This window comes from Danio aesculapii, chromosome 11, assembly GCF_903798145.1.
Source record: "Danio aesculapii chromosome 11, fDanAes4.1, whole genome shotgun sequence".
NCBI classification, from domain to species: Eukaryota; Metazoa; Chordata; class Actinopteri; order Cypriniformes; family Danionidae; genus Danio; species Danio aesculapii.
In genome coordinates, this window is record NC_079445.1 from 437,501 (window position 1) to 456,275 (window position 18,775).

The following is an 18,775-nucleotide window of genomic DNA, read 5'->3' on the forward strand; positions in this document are numbered from 1 at the left end:
ACACACACACACACACACACACACACACACAGCGAAATGCGGAAGTTTTTTCTTTCCATTCAGCGTGTGTTAATAAATTCCATAACACTCTCACCAGTCCTCACTCCTTATTTGCGTCTAATACCCCAGTTTGTCATGGGGGCGTGAATGAAATGTTCATGAGTGAAAGTGAAACTGCAGAACTGCAGCTAAAGTCAGGCATCCTGCAGATTTGATTCAGAAGGGCATCATAGCTTGTGTTGAATAGACCCAGCTCCCAAACCAACTTTGAGAATAGATTAACGGCGATTTCTTATTTATTTTTTTTAAATTGCGCGATAAGAGTCTCACGTTAATGCTGATAATGGCCCACCACTAATAAATATATATATATATATATATATATATATATATATATATATATATATATATATATATATATATATATATATATATAGCGATGGTGATTCTGAAAGTATTACAGCACTTTGCAAACATTTATTATTACCATTAGTTGAGTCTCTCCATACAGTTTGACAGAGCACTTAGACCCGGGAGCCGCTTCGCGTGACGTCAGACTCAACAAGCAGATTAGCCCCCTTCAGCAATATTAGTGTTGGATTGTCTCCAGAATAAACCACTGTTATACAATGACTTGCCTAATTACCCTAACTTTACCCTAATTACCCTAGTGAAGCCTTTAAATGTGACTTTAAGCTGAATACTAGTGTCTTGAAGAATATCTAGTCTAATATTATGTGCTGTCATCATCATCATCACACACACACACACTACAGACCTGACTCCAGACTTGAACTGCTCGATGAGGAGGTTTTTCTGCTCCTGATCCTCCACCCAGTAGATGCTGGGAATCACGAACTCAGAGACCACCCGACACTCTGGACAAGACCTGCACGCACACACACATACCAGCTTACTACATGTCTCTGCGTGTGTGTCTGTGTGTATAAGAGAATCACCGTCAGTCTATGTGTATGTGTCTGTGTGTGAATCACCTTCAGTGTCAATCACCATTAATGTTTGTGAATCATCATCTATAGGTGTGTGTGTGTGTGAGAATCTAAATGTGTGTGTGTTTCATGTTTGTGTGTGTGTGTGTGTGTGTGTGTGTGTGTGTGCATCACTATCAGTATCTATGAACTGACATCTATATGTGTGTGTGTGTTTCATAGTGTTAGAGTGTTTATGTATGTTTGTGTGTGTGTTTCATAGTGTTAATCATCATCTATGCGTGTATGTTTCATAGTGTTAATAATCATCTATGTGTGTGTGTGTGTGTGTGTGTGCGCTTGTGTTTCCTAGTGTTACTCACTTGCGTATCTGGTTGTGTATCTGCTCTACGCAGCGCCACTGGCGGATGCAGTTCAGGCAGTATGTGTGTGCGCAGCTGGACAGGATGCCGAAGCGCCGCTCGGACGGAGAGGATTTCTCGTACACCACATCCAGACAGATCTTACACACCTTATCCTGACTCTGCTGCACTGCGAACGCTCGCTCCATGTCCATCTCAAACGCCACCATACACATCTGCAAACGCACACACAAATGACATATTTACACACGTATACGGCATACTACTTTATATCATAGTATTCAGTAGTATACTCCATAGGTTAGGGCGTCACGGTGGTGGCTCAGTGGTTAGCACTGTGGCCACACAGTAAGAAGGTCACTGGTTCGAGTCTCGGCTGGGTCAGTTGGTGTTTCTGTGTGGAGTTTGCATGTTCTCCCCGTGTTGGCGTGGGTTTCCTCCGGGTTCTCCGGTTTCCCCCACAGTCCAAACACATGCGCTATAGGGGAATTGGGTAAGCTAAATTGCAGCATCAACAGATCTGTGCAGCGAGACATTTTAAACTTTATTTTTCCAAAAGCTCATTTGAAAACAAGATTTTAGATATTTTCTAAAAACAATAAACATTGGAGTTTATTATAATTCTATTATTTTAAAATAAATATTATTTATAAAGTATCTGGATACCAGGATATGCAGTGTAAACGCAGCTGAAGTGCCCTTGATAGTGTAACCCGTGCAGCAGTAATGCTCACCTTCTCGTGCGCTGCTCTCTGCTCGGGGTCGTGTGGATGCAGCACTCGCCGTCTGCAGATCTCACACATCTCTCCGTGCAGATACGGACAGGTTTCTCCATACTGGCACTGCCCCGCGGCCAGGAACGGGCAGATCTGCGGCGACGTCGGCTGGAGCTCCGGAAACGTCGCAGCGGCGGCGGTGGCAGAGGCGTCCAGGCCCGAGCGGATGGCCTCCAGATACGAGTGCGGTTTCTGAGCGCCGTCGTCTCGCAGCTCCCAGCATTCGCTGAGCTCTGAACTCTCTGCACTGAACACACGAGCTCTGCTGTCTGAGCACAGAGCTGAGGAAACACACACATGTATTACACGGCTGTCTGGAATACTGGATTCTGATTGGTCAGTTGTGACATGAAAAGGTCTGATATTCCCAGATAACACCGGCTGAATAACACAGACTCATCCAGGAACTGAGGCTCTGTTTACACTAATACGCTTTAGTTTTAAAATGCCTTGCGTCCACACTACCCCGGAGTCTTCCAGCCCTGAAAACTGAGCTCTTTAAAAACGCTCAAGAGGCTGTTTTGGTTTTTAAACTCTGCTGCTACGTGTCAATGTGGATGGGGAAAACTGAGACATCTGAACACTGAGGCAAGGCTGCAGACATTCCCCTCTCTGATTGGGGCTTTTCCCTCAATATTAAGTGCACAAAGTTCTTCATCCTTTCCTTAAGTTCAGACTTCACAAGATTGATCTGGGAAACAACCTCCCGAGGACACGCCGGGTGACTCTTCAAAGGGAACCGTGTAGGCTACTTCATTCACATCACCCTGGCCACGCTGTCAGATCTTAACAATAAAATGAAAACATGATATAAGCAACTGCCTATTGATATTAACAACTTAAAGACGCTAAAAATGTTGAGCGGTTGTGTATCTGCATATTTATATGAGCATCATCTTCACTGTGTGCATATTTATAACAAAACAGCCGATAACATCCCTGCCTTCTTTCATTTTCATTGAAAATATGAAACACACCCTGTCTCTTTTGCTGAATATCAGTTTTAACAATCAATAATGGCCATTATAACAATATAACATACAATAAGTTTATAGATTATAGCAAATAAAGGCGAGCAATCAGTCAAATGTGCAGAATAGGTGTACATTGTTATATAAAATAATATATTAACGTATCTTTGCGCTCAGCCAAAACATGTTACCTGAGAGCAAGTAATAGATTCAGAAGACCATTAGATGGAGACTAAATGAATTAAAGGTCATGTTTAACAAGACAAGATCCTTGAAGAACCGTCTGACGTGTGCTGCTCTCACCTGGGGAGGTGTGCTCAAAGCACCCACTGACTGCGCGGAGCTCAGACGTATGCAAACGCTGCAGTGCTTGCCAGAGTGTGTGTGTGTGTGTGTGTGTGTGTGTGTGTGTGGTCACGTGATGTGTTTTCAGCAGTATAGTGTGAATGGTGATGTTTTCAGAAATGCTAGGTGTAACACCAGTGAGGACGCGGATCGTTTTCGTTCTAAAACATAATTTAAACTAAAATGTATTAGTGCAAATGATCACCTTGACCATCAGTGAATACGCTTGCATTCATATTCATCCTGTCTGTCACACTGCACCTCGAGTCTGTATAACACGCAGGTTAGCACTTTCATTTCTGTCAGCTTAACATTTAATTATAGAATTACCTATTACAGCTCAAAACAAAGTGTCTAATTGATATGTTTCGTGGCCAGCAGCTGTGTAATAATCAGGATCAAGCACATCAGGATGGTTGTTATCTCAGAATAACTTCGTCAGTCTTCAACAGCAGTGCTGCGCTTCACATCGGGCTGCTGATGAACCTGTCAGGCTTTATTCTGAGATAACCACCTCCTGGATCTACTTCATCCCTATCATATAAAAACCCCAGATACCTTTGTCTCGAAGCACTAGAGGTTTTTTGAGGTGTTTGCTGGTGTTTGCCGGGGGTCCGGGACCCGGCGCGGAAGCTCCTGCACTGCTGCTTCTGTTACTGTGATCTGGTGGAGCTCCACTGCCACGACCAGGAGGTTTAATATGGTCATATCTGCCACAAACACACAGAAAACTACCCTCAACACACATCATAGAGTCAGAAAATAACCGGACAGCGCGCTGTAGATGCACAGCAAGCGTTTTTCAGCCACCGATAAACTACCGGTGAGCGGTTAATGTGATTATTTTCAATTTCATTTGGTTCCTTTTACAGCATCGATGTTGAAAAGTAATTAAAACACAATCAGTTAAACAGACTCAAGCATTCATTTAGTTGTTCAACTGTAAAACGAGATGAAAATCCGTCTGAACACAATCACCGTCAGGATCAGCAGGCGAGCGCAGAAAATCCATTGAAAATACTGCAGTAAAATAATTGTTGATATTTTTAAGACATGCAGCTGAACAATGTAGTTTAATTTAGAGCTTCTTGTACACCCTGAGACCCACTTTATGCGGTATACCAATCAGGCAGTGAAGATCAGTGACTTTTAAAGTAAACAGACATTAAACATGGTGAGTTTATAATGGCATGACAGCTCACAGGAAGCGCCTGAGCTAAAAAAATTAAAAGTCCCATGCATGTACCCCATTCTTTCTCTTTAATGATATATAGAAGAGTTCATTATAGAAGTGATTTAGCCACATCATAAAATAATTAGTCCTCAGTAACTTGGACACAAAAGAAGATATTTTGAAGAGAGCTGAAAACCATTGACCCCCATAGTAGGAGAAAACAAATACTCTGGAAGTCAATGGCTACTAGTTTCCAGCTTTCTCCAAAATGTATTATTTTTTAGTTGTTTAACAGAAGAAAGAAAGCGATAGAGGTTTAAACAAGTACAGGTGAGCAGATGATGAGGGAATATTCAGTTTAGTGTGAACTAGCCCTTTAAGAATATGCAATATTAATAACCACACGTTTATTTTCACAGATTTGGAAGATAGTTTCGTTTGTAAAGATTGATCAGGTGCTCCAGAATGAATATCTAGTTGATTAATGAAGCTATATTTGATGATGTTTGCGGTTTGACCGACCTGCATCTGTCTCCGTAAGCACACGCTCCTCTCTGGAAGTATTTGCAGATGGTGGAAGGTTTACTTGTGGTTAAATCATGAGAAAACAGACACCTGCTGCCCTCCCGACACACACCGTGGAGGAAATACCTGCGGAAACACACAAAACAACGGTGTGTTCTTCATCATATGCATCATCTTCCTCGTGACAGACGTGCTGACGAGTGAATGAAAACACTCCTTTCTTTCTGAAACACGCTTTCTCCTGCTGAATGGCGGAAAATGAAGCAGAATGAAGGTGAATAATGTGTGAGGTTGACGGATGATCTGCAGTCGCACATGCGTCAGTGCAGATGCTCCATTTTCTCCCATGTCAAAGTCAGCGTTAAATATCCACGGCCGCGTTGAATACAGCGATGCTTTAATGGGTGTATAATGACGCGTCGGCGGTTCTCTTTACCTGCAGGTCACTTGTTTTGTTGACATGTTTTATCCTGGTCACGAATGGAAGATGTTTTTTACCCTCAAACGCTGCTGTCTCCACGGTTTTGTGCAACCTGAAAATATTACCGGCTACATCACGCCGACACCGATCGTTGATTCCGCCTAGCTCTGATGTCAATTAGCGCGACTCGTCTCATCGAATCGGTTCTTTCGAACAGATCAACAGTTCACAACTGGCGTCCGCATCAAATTAAAGATCCGCTTTAAAGATCCGATTCGGAAGAAAAACTCGCGATTCACAAATCGTCTGTTCCGTGTCCCTGCTGAACAGTTTGGATTTTATTACAGACATTTAAAATAAATGTTAAACGAAAGAAAAGGATGATCATTCCAACTATAATTTCACATAACTAGAAAAACTATAATCTAGACAACTAGCATTGAATACGTTATATCGTGCATTTAAGCGCCTGGAGTTTAGAAGTCCAGAAATACTCGCCATTTTTCTAATTTATTTCTTTATTTTATTGTTATAGATTATATATGGATGGCTCATAGACTGTTTTACTGTAGGATCGTGGCTGTTGCGCCCTCTGGTGGCCTAGTGTTGAATACAATGACGTCATCTGAGGACTTTAGGAAAACGAAACTGGTCTGAGATCAGCTTAATCGGAGCGTAGGAGGGATACAGCTGCAGACACTCATATGAAAATAGCGTACTTTTAGTCACACTGTACAACACTAATTAGTATTTTTACATTTCTGTGAGGGTTGGGTTAGGGGTAGATATTAATAAGATACAACTTAATGGGCAATTTAATAAATATTATAGATAATTCCTATTATAACTACTGCTTTTACACTACTGTGGGGGTTGTGTTTACGGTTGGGGTATCCCAGACGTTAATAAAATACAGTTAATGGGTAATTCAATAAACAATTTAAATAATTATTTTTAACTTCCGGCCGCAGCTGTATCTCTTCTAGCAGCAAGCGAGCTTCCACAGGTAAACGCAAATGGAGGAAACTGTCATCAAATACAGACACTGCGGAAGAAACATTTACAGTTTCTCGCGTCCGAACGGCGGATATTCTGAGAGACCTGCAGGAGCCGCTCGGCAGTGTCCGATCTGTCACCAGATTCTCACTTTCGGACTTTTAGACGCCCCGGTGTCTGTTCCCTGTCCGCTAAGGGATGGACACAAAGTCTCCTGCGCGTTTCTGATAGGATCTGCGCACGGGCCCTCACATCTGGGGTGAGTTGTTTAATTTCATTGGCAAATATTTTTTAGAATTAATAATTTTTTTACTGATTTCTTATTCAAATAAATGCTGTTTTTTTAAACCTTCAATGGAGTAAATGCTCACGGACTTTTAATTGTCATTCAGCCAGCCCAAGCGCTTCCGGTGAGCTGTCGCCCCCTACAAAATAACATGTTAATTCATGCTAGTAACTTGCTAATTCATAGTAGAAACATGTTAACATGGTAAATCATGGTAAATCAGAAGCAGGCTATATCAGCTTGCTTAATTATGCCAATTCACACAAGAAACATGCTAGCAACGTGCTAATTTATACTAGAATCGTGATAACAACATACCAATTAATGCTAGAAACAGGCTAGCAGCTTGCTAATTCGTACTAGAAACATGCTAACAACATGCTAATTCATACTAGAATTGTTATAACATCATACCAATTATTGCTATAAACAGGCTAGCAGCTTGCTAATTCGTACTAGAAACATGCTAGCAACATGCTAAATCATACTAGATGCATGGTAATAACATGTTAATTCATGCTAGCAATTTGCTAATTCATACTAGAACCGTGATAACAACATACCAATTCATACCAGAAACAGGCTAGCAGCTTGCTATTTCATACTAGAAACCTGCTAGCAACCTGCTAAATCACACTAGATTCATGGTAATAACATGTTAATTCATGCCAACAACTTGCTAATTAATGCTAGCATCATGCTAACAGCATGCTAATTCATACTAGAATCATGTTAACAACATGTTAGAAACATGCTACCAACATAGCAATTTATACTAGATTCTTGCTAACATTCTTATTCATGCTAGAATCATGCTAACAACATGTTAATTCATGCTAGCAACTTGCTAATTCATGTTAGAATCATGCCAAGAACATTCTAATTCATACTAGAATCATACTAGCATGTTAGTTCAAGATAGAAACGTGCTAGCAACTTACTAATTCATGGCAGAATATTAAGAACTTTCTAATTCATACTAAAATCATGCTATCAACATGCTAATTCATGTAAAATTCATGAACATAAACATGTAAATTCATTATATAATGATGCTAACAATATGCCAATTCATGCTAAAAACATGCTATCAACTTGCTAATTCATGCTTGAATCATGCTATCAACATACTAATTTATACTAGAATCATGTTAGAAACATGGTAACAACATGCTAATTCCGAGTACAGCGATGCTACCAATATGCTAATTCATACTAGAGTCGCGCTGACATGCTAATTCAAACTAGAATGATGCTTATAACATGCTAATTCATACTAGAAACTTGCTAGCATGTTAAAATGATTCTAGCAACATGATAATTCATGTCAAAACGATGTTAACGACATGTCATTTTAATGCTAAAACATGCTAAGTAATGCTTGAAACATGCCTTCAAACGTTAATATCTGGTGTAGATTATTGTTATGCTTTAATAATTTTCTGCTCTCTGTTGTCTCCAGAGAGTGGCAGGACTCAGAGATCCACGTGGGCCTGTCAGATTCAGACGGTCAGTAAATGCCGTATGTAATAATCATGATCTCCAGCATGTTTTGTAATTGCTCTATTGTTTTGGCAGGTCTGGTGTACAACTACACACTGTCCGGGGTCCGGCGGGACGATCGCGGCTGGGAACAGTGTGTGTGTGTGCAGCTCGTCCCTCCGTGGAGACCAGACCTCCGGGAATTATGGGATACACACCTTCAGCTGTTTGCCCTGCTGCCTGAATGGGCTTCAGAGCGGTACGGTGGGGTCTCAGATATCAGTCATTATTATCTGTAATAATAATAATAATAATCATACACTTAATTATCAGCTTATACTGGAAAGAGCTGCTGCTGTCTGATTACACTTAGACAAATGGTTTTGTTGGTACAAATTATATATATAAAATAATAATAATGAAAATAATAGGGTGACACGGTGGCTCAGTGGTGTCACACTGTGGCCTCACAGCAAGAAGGTCTTTGGTTTGAGCCTCGGCTGGGTCAGTTGACATTTCTGTGTGGAGTTTGCATGTTCTCCTAGTGTTGGTGTGGGTTTCCTCCGGGTGCTCCGGTTTCCCCCACAGTCCAAACACATGCGCTATAGGGGAATTGATGAACTAAATTGGTCATAGTGTGTTTGTGAATGAGTGTGTTTGGGTGTTTCCCAGTACTGGGTTGCAGCTGGAAGGGCATCTGCTGTGTAAAACGTGCTGGATAAGTTGGCGGTTCATTCCGCTGTGGCGACCCCTGATTAATAAAGGTACTAAGCTGAAGGAAAATGAATGAATGAAATATTACTATTAATATTAAATTGTTTTTAAAGTGTTGGTTAAGGAATTTAAATATGACCAGAAAAATAAAATGCTCAAATTTTACTTTATTATTAGCATAAAATTTAATATTAGTATAATTTGGTATTTAATGTATAGTCAATTTTCATATGTTCATTCATTCACTTTCTTTTCGGCTTAGTCCCTTTATTAATCTAGGGTTGCCACAGCGGAATGAACCGCCAACTTATCCAGTAAATGTTTTACGCAGCAGATGCCCTTCCAGCTGCAACCCATCACTGGGAAACACCCATACACTCTCATTCACACACATACACCATGGACAATTTAGCTTACCCAATTCAAGTACTACATGTGTTTGGACTGTGGGGGAAAACGGAGCACCCGGAGGAAACCCACGCCAACACGGGGAGAACATGCAGACTCCACATAGAAACACCAACTGACCCAGCCGAGGCTCAAACCAGCGACCTTCTTGCTGTGAGGCGATTGTGCTACCCACTGCACCACCGTGACGCCATGTTATATATTACTATGTAATATAAACTTTTAAGAATTTAGAATTAGATTTAAATTAAGAATTAATTATTTAGATTTAGATATTTTTTTTAGATTTTATTTATTTATTTTTTGTATTTAAGCATTACTATTATTTTCTGTGAGCATTGATTTTTTTTGTACATTTGTTATTATTATTATTGCTTAATTTAATGTTTTTTTGTCAATTTAAAGTCGTTTTTATTCTTTATTTAGTTTGATGCATCTGTTTAAACTAAATTAAAATGTCAGAAATTTGACAATTGATTTATTTTTTAATAAAATGTTTTATTCAAGCGTCCATTTCAGCTTAAATAACTTGAATATAGTGTAAATTATCTGTCATATTTTTATGCTAATTTATTGTGTTTTTGTAAGTTTTAGTAATTTTAATCTTTTATTTGCAGTATTATTTGTTTTATGCATCAGATTAAACTAAAATCTTTTGAAAATCTTTCATTTTAAATAGTTTTGATTGTTGTATTTAATTTTTTAAAAATATAAATTAACATTTAAATTTTATTTAATGATTTAAAAACAAATTGACAGTTGTTAGTATTGTTGTTAGTATTAATCGACTGTAATAACCACTATACAACTACAATAACAGAGTACACTTGCTGCTTGTTCAAACAACTTATTCAGTTGAACCAACTATTGAGTTGATCCAACACAATTCTTACTTGTTTAATGTTCAATCCATTTAAATTTGTACAAACTATTAAGTTTACTCAATCAAAATGTGAAGGAATTGTGTGGAATGGTCACAAACCTGGCAAGATTACTGAAAACCCCTAATGTAAACCTGTCAGGACTGCTGGGTTGTTCTTTTGAGGTAGATATTTACTATATTTCTGTTGTGTATGGGATATAAATCTCTTGGTTTTGTTTGTTCAGGTTTGAAGAGGAGCGTGAGTTCGGCTCCTGCTGTTATGGATTCGCTCTTACCTTCATAAACCGCATGCGTTCACTGGACAATAAAGACCGTCTGAGCAGAGATGAGTTCACTGGACGGCACATCTTACCCCGAATGAAGACCGTGTCCCTTTACATCAGCATCTACCAGACAATATTACAACACGGGTTTCACATAGCTAATACAGTGGATGACATGTGATGGTTCATTCATGTGTTTTCCTTCAGCTTAGTCCCTTATTTATCAGAGGTCGCCACAGCAGAATGAACCACCAACTATTCCAGCATATGTTTTACATAGCAGATGTAAAACAGTACTGGAAAACACCCATACACATTCATTCACACACATGTCAACATGAAACATTTGAAAACATGCTACACAGGAGGGCTAACAATGTTGTCTCCGACTGTATATATACAGCAGTGATCTCCTCAACCTACTTGACAGCTCTTCATGAATTATTTGCAAGCTGATTTACGGCTGCCGTGAATCCCCAGTCAGTGTAGCGTGATGTGTTTACAGGATTCATTTCCCACATCACAGTCTGAATACCTGTAAATACAAGCTTTAAGCAAAGACGTTTGGGTTTAAGTTGCAGGTAAACACACCTGGAGCAAGTCAACCAACACAGGCTCATTGTGAAAACGTAGCCCTGCGGACGTTTGTGGAGGCCGGTACTGGGAAACACCCACACTCATTCACACACTCATACACTAAGGCCAATTTAGTTGATCAGTTCCCCTATTGCGCATGTGTTTGGACTGTGGGGGAAACCGGAGCACCCGGAGGAAACCCACACCAACACGAGGAGAACATGCAAACTCCACACAGAAACACCAACTGACCCAGCTGAGACTCAAACCAGTAACTTTCTCACTGTGAGGCGACAGCTCTAACCACTGAGCCACAAAGAAGACTTTAAAACGATTTTATGTGGAACAAGTTGAAGTGATGTTTTGTTTTTCAACAGTGTTAAAAAGGTTTTCCGTAGAGCCAGGCGAGTTTTCCTCATCATTTTCCCTGATTATTAGCAGAGTCCTTCAGGGCCGCTTATTTTAACATATATAACATATATATATTTGCGCCCTCTAGAGGGTATTATCAGAAAGCACAACGCTTCTTTTTATTTGTGTTGATGAAAGCTGGTGACTCCATTCAACCTCAGTTTTGTGTTAAAACAGTAACCCAGCACGTTTTATTTCAGAGTGTATGGTGCTTGCTATTTCTTTGAAATTGTTTGCAAAATGAAAGGGTTAGTTCACCCAAAAATGAAAATGTAGTAACTATTTAATCCACCTCAAGTGTTTCCAAACCTTTATGAGTTTCTTTCTTCTGTTGAACACAAATGAAGATATTTTGAAGAAAGATGAAAACCTGTCACCATTGACTTCCATAGTAGAAAAAACAAATACTATAGAAGTCAATGGTTACAGGTTTTCAACCTTTTTCAAAACGTCTTCTTTTGTGTTTAACAGAAGAAAGAAACTCATAAAGGTTTGAAACAAGTACTAATTGAGTAAATGATAACAGAAATTTCATTAATGTACTTGATATTTACTCACCCTCAAGTGGATTTATATCTTTATTCATTCATTTTCTTTTTGGCTCAGTCCCTTTATTGATCTAGGGTCGCCACAGCGGAATGAACCGCCAACTTATCCAGCACGTTTTATGCAGCGGATGCCCTTCCAGCTGAAACCCAGTACTGGGAAACACCCATACACTCTCGTTCACACACATACTCGGTGGACAGTTTAGCTTACCCAATTCACCTATACCACATGTCTTTATACTTGTGGGGGAAACCGGAGCACCCTGAGGAAACCCACGACAACACGGGCAGAACATGCAAACTTCACATAGAAACGCCAACTGACCCAGTCGGGACTCGAACCAGCGACCTTTTTGCTGTGAGGTGATTGTGCAACCCACTGCGCCATCTTTATGAGTTACTATATTCAGCTGAACACAAAGGAAGATATTTTGAAAAATGCTGAAAACCTGTAACCACTGACTTCCATAGTAGAATAAACAAATACAGTGGAAGTGAATGGTTACAGGTTTTCAGCATTCTTCAAAATATCTTCCTTTATGTTCCGCTGAGAAAAGAAACACAAACAGGTTTAAAAGAAGTGAAGGGTGAGTACATGAAGACAGAATGTTCACTTCTGGGTGAATATCCTTGTGAAGGGATAGTTCAATCCAAAAAAAGAAAATGTACTCACTATTACTCTCCGTCAAGTGGAGTTTCAAAGCTTTACGAGTTTCTTTCTCCTGTTGGAAGCAAAAGAAGATATTTTGAAAAAGGTTAGAAGCCGATGACTTTTAGAGTATGAGCAACAAATACAATGGAAGTCAATGGTTACAGGTTTTCAGCACCAACAGGTTTGGAAGAAGTGACTGACGACACAATGTTAGCTATATGGATTTGGAGATGAAGGCGGTGTTTTTCCAGCATCTATCAGCAGCACGTGAGCTCTGATGAACATTAATGAAGTGGCCATCATGCAAACAGATCCTACAGGCTTTCTGTCATCTGTAAGCTGATCTGCACACGTGATCCACACACACACACATACACACCTCCGCTGATCTGCTGTTCACTCCTGCATTACTGCAGAGCTCTCCGTCTGCTCGTGTAGAGTCTCCACTCATGGAGAAGAGCGTGATCAAGTTCAGCCACTGCCACAGGGACATCTTCTGCTTCTTCGTGCCGGATCAGTGTCCTGAATGTGGGGAGAGTTTGAGCGGGAAGCGGCTGGAGGAGGCGCCGGTCTCCATCCCAAACCCCTTCAGCAATGGACACAAAACCCCATGTGCTTTTCTGGTGGCGTCAGCTGAAGACCGCCTGCTCAGGTGAGATCTTCTGGAGCAGGTAACACTGCCCTTCACCAGGTGTTCATAAGAAGCCTTTATAAACATGACATGATGCATGCCGAGTATATGAAGGAGATTGATAACACTAGTGTAAAGGTGATGCTTTCTACAAGCTGTGTCTGCTGAGTGTGTGTGTGTGTGTGTTTGAGCTGAGAATAGCACACAGATAATGTTCTCGATCTCTCTGAAACTGACCCTTTCAGGCTTTGATCCTAATTGTGGTGTTTTGGTGACTGTCACTTTAAATGCAAATGACACTGTGCTCTTTTCAGAAGAGGGCGGAGCTAAATCAGATGAGCTGTGTTGTGAGTGCTGGTCAGGTGTGCATGTGTACTTCAGTGTGAGTGTGTGCTTCATGCTTCTGTCGCTGTTCATCTAAAACTCCTCATCTAGAATCCTCTTAGTCTATGCTGACATTATCTTCAGCAGCTCAAACACTCTAATGGCTAATGGACAGACGGCTGCTTCTCACTCAGGGCTGCTGTTTATGCTAATGAGATGGAGAGATGGGCACTAGTGGGCGGGGCTTTCCCCCTCTGATGTCAATCAAAGTGTTTCATTCATCAAGTCTGATTAGAACAAACACAATTAACTCACGTTGAGCATTAGAAGCTGGAGATATTCACACACTGCTGATACACAACTGGGTTTAAACCCTGCATGAAAGTGATTTTTACATAATAGGTGCCCTTTAAATCACACTATTAATCACTGCCTATTATTAAGATATGAACTGTTCATTAGTAAATCTAAAGTATGATCTTATTCTGCATTTCTAATCCTACCCCAAACCTAAACCCAACTACTACCATACTAACTATTAATAAGCAGCTAATTAGTAGCTGTAAACTAAAGTATACTACAGTATTTATATCAGTTCACTATACTACAGTAATTAATACTACAGGAGCATTCATTAAAGTGCTGTAGATGCTGTAATATAAACAGTGTAATGCATTTTACTGTAGTATGCTTCAAAACACTGAAAGTCAAGAGTGAAATCCTCATTTAATGTTGATAATCTTGATCTCATTAAAGGATTAGTTTGAATATAAAGTGTCTCACAGTGACGTATGATGATGATGATGATGATGATGAAGGTGATGATGATGATGATGGTGATGATGATGATGATGATGGTGATGATGATGGTGGTGATGATGGTGATGATGATGGTGATGATGATGATGATGATGATGATGATGATGGTGATGATGATGATGAGGATGATGATGATGGTGATGGTGATGGTGATGATGAGGATGATGATGATGATGATGATGATGATGATGGTGATGATGATGATGATGATGGTGATGATGATGATGATGGTGATGGTGATGATGATGATGGTGGTGATGGTGATGATGATGTGTTTATTTCAGGGACTTTGATGGACAGTCTGATCTGCATACAGGAATTACCAACACAAATGGTACGTGCTGTAGAATTAAAAATGTATTAGTCAATTTGCTGGTTTAGTTCACATTTTTAGGTTAAAACATTGGTGGCATTAACCCTTGTGTGCTGTTGGGTCGTTTCCATCCACTCTAGGCTGAAACTTTCTCTGTGTTCCAGCAAACAGGATGATTTTTGCAGACGAACCTGACACATATTTTGGGAAAATGCTTTAAAAAAAAAAAAGCAGCAATCAATAATGCATGATTATAGCTTTTACAATCAATACATGTGATTATAATGGAAGTCAATGGAGGAAAAACAGTCACCAACATCACCAAAGAGGAGTCAATCTGAACAGCACACAAGAGTTCATCTATATTCACACATTGCTGACGCACAACTGTGTTTAAACCCTTATGAAAGGGATTATGGCATAACAGGACCCCTTTATCATCCATATTTAGTCTTTTAAGAATGTAAAAGCCATGTTCAATGTGTGTGTGTTGCAGGCGTGGTGTATAATTACACGTGTGCGGGGGTTCAGCGGGAGGCTCAGGGCTGGGAGCGCTGCATCTGTGTGCCGCTGGTGCAGCCGGATATGTTCAGCCTGATCAGCCAGTGGGATCAATATCTGGAGAAATTCTCCACCGCTCAGATGTGGGACCCGCTCTGGCAGAGGTGAAGACCTGCACACACACACACACACACACACACACGCACACACTATATTAGTTTTTATACACTATTCAACTTCACTTTTCTCATTTTGACTCTAAAATGCATTTTAATTGTTTGACAGCACTAAAATATTTGTTAAATATAAAATGTAAACGTATGAAGAGGAGAAAAGATCTGAAGCATATTTTCTTCTAAATATATTTAGTAAATATGAACTTTAATTTTAGATTGATCACGAGACAGCACGTAATATATTTATCAAATATCACATTTTAACGTATGACAAGGAGGAAAAAAACAGATCAAACAGGCAAAACGAACTGTAATTTAGCATGTGATTAATTATTTGACGGCACTAAATATATACAAATTTACAATCTCAACATGTACGAAAAGGGAAATAAAAGAGAAAATAGATCTATTAAAATCTAAATAAATAAAGTATATAAAAATATATCAAACTTCTGTTTTGAATGCGATTATTTGACTTCACTAAATATATTTAAAATATCAAATCTGAGTGAAGTTTATTTCTAAACTCATTTCAGGAGGAGCACGTGCTTATGATTGATCCCGCATTAACTATCCCACGATTCACCAATCAGAAAATTCCTAACTCACGATAAATAATCAGAGTTTCTTACCTCAGGTATTTCACCTTGAAGAATCCACCCTTACACCCCACCTCTTTTTTCTTTAATAGGGCAGCAAGGTGGCCCAGTGGTTAGCACTGTTGCCTCACAGCAAAAGCATCACTGGTTCAAGTCCTTAACAGGCCAGCCGGCGAGTTTACATGTTCTCCCTGTGCTTGCATGGGTTTCCCTCGGGTTCTCAGGTTTCCTCCTACTGTCCAAAAAAATATGCACCATAGGTTAATCCAGTGTTTCCCAACCCTGTTCCTGAAGGCACACCAACAGTACAGCTTTTCAATGTCTCCCTAATCAAACACACCTGAATCACCTAATTAGAACATAAGAAGAGACTCCAAAACCTGAAGTTAATTAGTCAGGTAAGGGAGACATGCAAAATATGTACTGTTGGTGTGCCTCCAGGAAAAGGGTTGGGACCAATCCAAACTGACACTATAGTCAAGCTCTTAACCAACAGTTTATCTCTGTACAGCAATCCTTAATTTATCACTAGCCCCATTAATAAATAAATAAAAAAATAAATAAAAGGTTCTCGAGATCTACCTCAGCTCAAACTCCCCTCTCGGCCTGCGAACGGGAGGGAGCCCAACGCTCGAGGATCATCTGAGCTCAGGGCTCTCGCCTGGGACAACATGCCAAACACGATTTATAATCAATCATCAGCTGAGTGTGAACTCCTGAAACATACGAAAATAAGAAAAAAAGATCACAGATTTAAAAAGATCAAATACACTTTGTAATAAAATGAACTTTTATTTTGGATGTGATTAATCACGATTAACTCTTTGACAGCACAAGAGGGGATAAATAGATTTATTTAAAATAAAACAGATAAAATACAGTATATTTTCTAAATATATATATATATATTTAATTATTTTATATCACTATTCACAAGTTAATCATTTGACAGCACTAAATATATTAAAAATATGAAATCTCCACATATAAACGAAGAGGAAAAAGAAGATAAAATATATATTTAGTAAATATGAACTTTTGACAACGCTAAACATATAAAGCACTACATAAATAGACGTATACAAAAAGCAGAAACAAAGTCTCATTTTTAGCTTAAAAATAAAGCTAGCGGGTATTTGTTTGTGTTTTCCAGCTTTAATGAAGAGAGCCACAACTGCTTCAGCTTCACACTGATGTTCATCAACTGTGTTCTGGCCACGCAGTCCAAGCGCGCGCTCAGCAAAGATGAGTTCACACACTCGTTTGTTCTGCCCCGCATTAAAAGAGCCTCCAAATACATAATGCTGTGCGGCCAGATAACCCAGAACCACTTCTACACTGTCAACAACCCAAGGAGAAACTCTCAGGACGACCCAATGGAAGAAAACAACCAGAACTGATGGAGCTTCACTGCAAAATAACACTCAATATTCATACATCTTGTATCAAGGTGACATTGGATTGAAAGATGCAAAACGTGCCTGTTAATCACACTAACAACAGAAACGACACCGCTGGATCTGCTTTACTGTCATATCTGCATTCAGTTGATCCACAGTACTGATGGAAAAGTCATATATGCTCAAGAATGAGTAGAATATGGGCTATTTATTGATTTATAATAACCCATATTTTTTATTAATGGGGAGAACTGCTCTATGCAACACAGGCTCCTTCTGTAAACATAACCCTATATTCATTTCTGGAGATGGGGAATGATGTAGCCAGAGGAACGTATGGCTGCATCATGTCTTTAAAACAAACACTACAGGGCTGTAAGACGCCGTTCGTTTTCACGCTTACCAGAACTTACTCATAAAGCGTACACAGCAGCCTCTGGTGGATTCACCAAAACTGCAATAAAACGCACCTCAGGGGACGTATCTCATGCTCTCCAGAAATGTATACAGAGGTACATAATCAGTATGAGCCTGGGTTGGTTCCATGAGTAAATTGACCATTTTAACTGTAAGTAACCCAAGTAAAGCACATACAGTGATCATTATAAATGAGTTTCACCTCTCTTTTACAGTAATATTCATTCATTTTTCTTTGGCTTAATCCCTTAATTAATCTGGGGTCGCCACAGCGGAATGAACCGCCAACTTATCCAGCATTTGTTTTATTCAGCGGATGCCCTTCCAGCTGCAACCCAACACTGGGAAATACAGTCATTTTCTCTACAGCAATATATGTGTGCAGATACATTAGAATAGTCAGTACTGAAGAAAACACTGATCAACTAATCTAACAAAACAACATCACTGTGCAAAAATGAGGACACGCAAATTAAGATGATCAGGGGAAAATAGTAAATAAAATTGTAATAAAAAATATAAAGTTTGTATTTATATGTTATATTTATACTCTGCTATGTTACAAATGTGATTGTTCTTATTGCTGTTTATTTCTGTTCTTATTAATATGATTCACACTGATGTTTTCTGTTTATTTTGAAATATTATGAAATGAAGAAATGACCCATGGGAACTTTAATGTAAATTAGTTTGGTATATTTGTCTTCAGCTAATGGCTCTTAATGATATTTAGTTGTAGGCCCTCAATATGAAATAGTTTGGGCACCCCTGGTTTAAACGTACCAAAATGATCGCCTATATTGGCAGAATAAAAACCCCAAATATACGTTTGTAAAGGCGGTGTGCTGACTT

General features: G+C 39.5%; 3 protein-coding genes across 3 annotated transcripts in view; 2 read left to right on the forward strand and 1 right to left on the reverse strand.

Annotated features, from left to right (window-relative positions):
* The window catches only part of mkrn2 (makorin, ring finger protein, 2), a 9,653-nt gene extending 3,964 nt beyond the window's left edge, over window positions 1-5,689 (reverse strand). Inside the window, exons 1-6 of the mRNA XM_056468074.1 lie at window positions 5,540-5,689; window positions 5,101-5,229; window positions 3,963-4,114; window positions 2,047-2,369; window positions 1,313-1,527; window positions 779-889 (exon numbers count right to left, since the gene is read on the reverse strand). Coding sequence (XP_056324049.1) covers window positions 779-889; window positions 1,313-1,527; window positions 2,047-2,369; window positions 3,963-4,114; window positions 5,101-5,229; window positions 5,540-5,565 — 956 coding nt within the window. The 5' untranslated portion in view covers window positions 5,566-5,689. The remainder of the gene's footprint in view (window positions 1-778; window positions 890-1,312; window positions 1,528-2,046; window positions 2,370-3,962; window positions 4,115-5,100; window positions 5,230-5,539) is intronic.
* A 770-nt stretch (window positions 5,690-6,459) lies between these two features.
* On the forward strand, window positions 6,460-11,115 carry mkrn2os.1 (MKRN2 opposite strand, tandem duplicate 1). Its single transcript, XM_056468266.1, has 4 exons — window positions 6,460-6,779; window positions 8,269-8,315; window positions 8,385-8,547; window positions 10,518-11,115. The coding sequence occupies exons 1-4, from the start codon at window positions 6,541-6,543 to the stop codon at window positions 10,735-10,737; spliced, it is 669 nt and encodes a 222-aa protein (XP_056324241.1). The 5' UTR covers window positions 6,460-6,540; the 3' UTR covers window positions 10,738-11,115.
* Window positions 11,116-12,576: 1,461 nt separating this feature from the next.
* Window positions 12,577-18,774, forward strand: mkrn2os.2 (MKRN2 opposite strand, tandem duplicate 2). The gene is made up of 4 exons (XM_056468444.1): window positions 12,577-13,395; window positions 14,802-14,851; window positions 15,327-15,495; window positions 17,260-18,774. The coding sequence occupies exons 1-4, from the start codon at window positions 13,193-13,195 to the stop codon at window positions 17,504-17,506; spliced, it is 669 nt and encodes a 222-aa protein (XP_056324419.1). The 5' UTR covers window positions 12,577-13,192; the 3' UTR covers window positions 17,507-18,774.
* The last annotated feature ends 1 nt before the right edge of the window (window position 18,775 follows it).

Coding starts and splice junctions, on each gene's coding strand:
- mkrn2os.1 (XM_056468266.1), top strand. CDS start 6,541: ATGGAGGAAACTGTCATCAAATACAGACACTGCGGAAGAAACATTTAC. Junction 8,316..8,384: donor GGGCCTGTCAGATTCAGACG/GTCAGTAAATGC, acceptor TTGTTTTGGCAG/GTCTGGTGTACAACTACACA. Junction 8,548..10,517: donor CCTGAATGGGCTTCAGAGCG/GTACGGTGGGGT, acceptor TTGTTTGTTCAG/GTTTGAAGAGGAGCGTGAGT.
- mkrn2os.2 (XM_056468444.1), top strand. CDS start 13,193: ATGGAGAAGAGCGTGATCAAGTTCAGCCACTGCCACAGGGACATCTTC. Junction 14,852..15,326: donor AGGAATTACCAACACAAATG/GTACGTGCTGTA, acceptor TGTGTGTTGCAG/GCGTGGTGTATAATTACACG. Junction 15,496..17,259: donor TGGGACCCGCTCTGGCAGAG/GTGAAGACCTGC, acceptor TGTGTTTTCCAG/CTTTAATGAAGAGAGCCACA.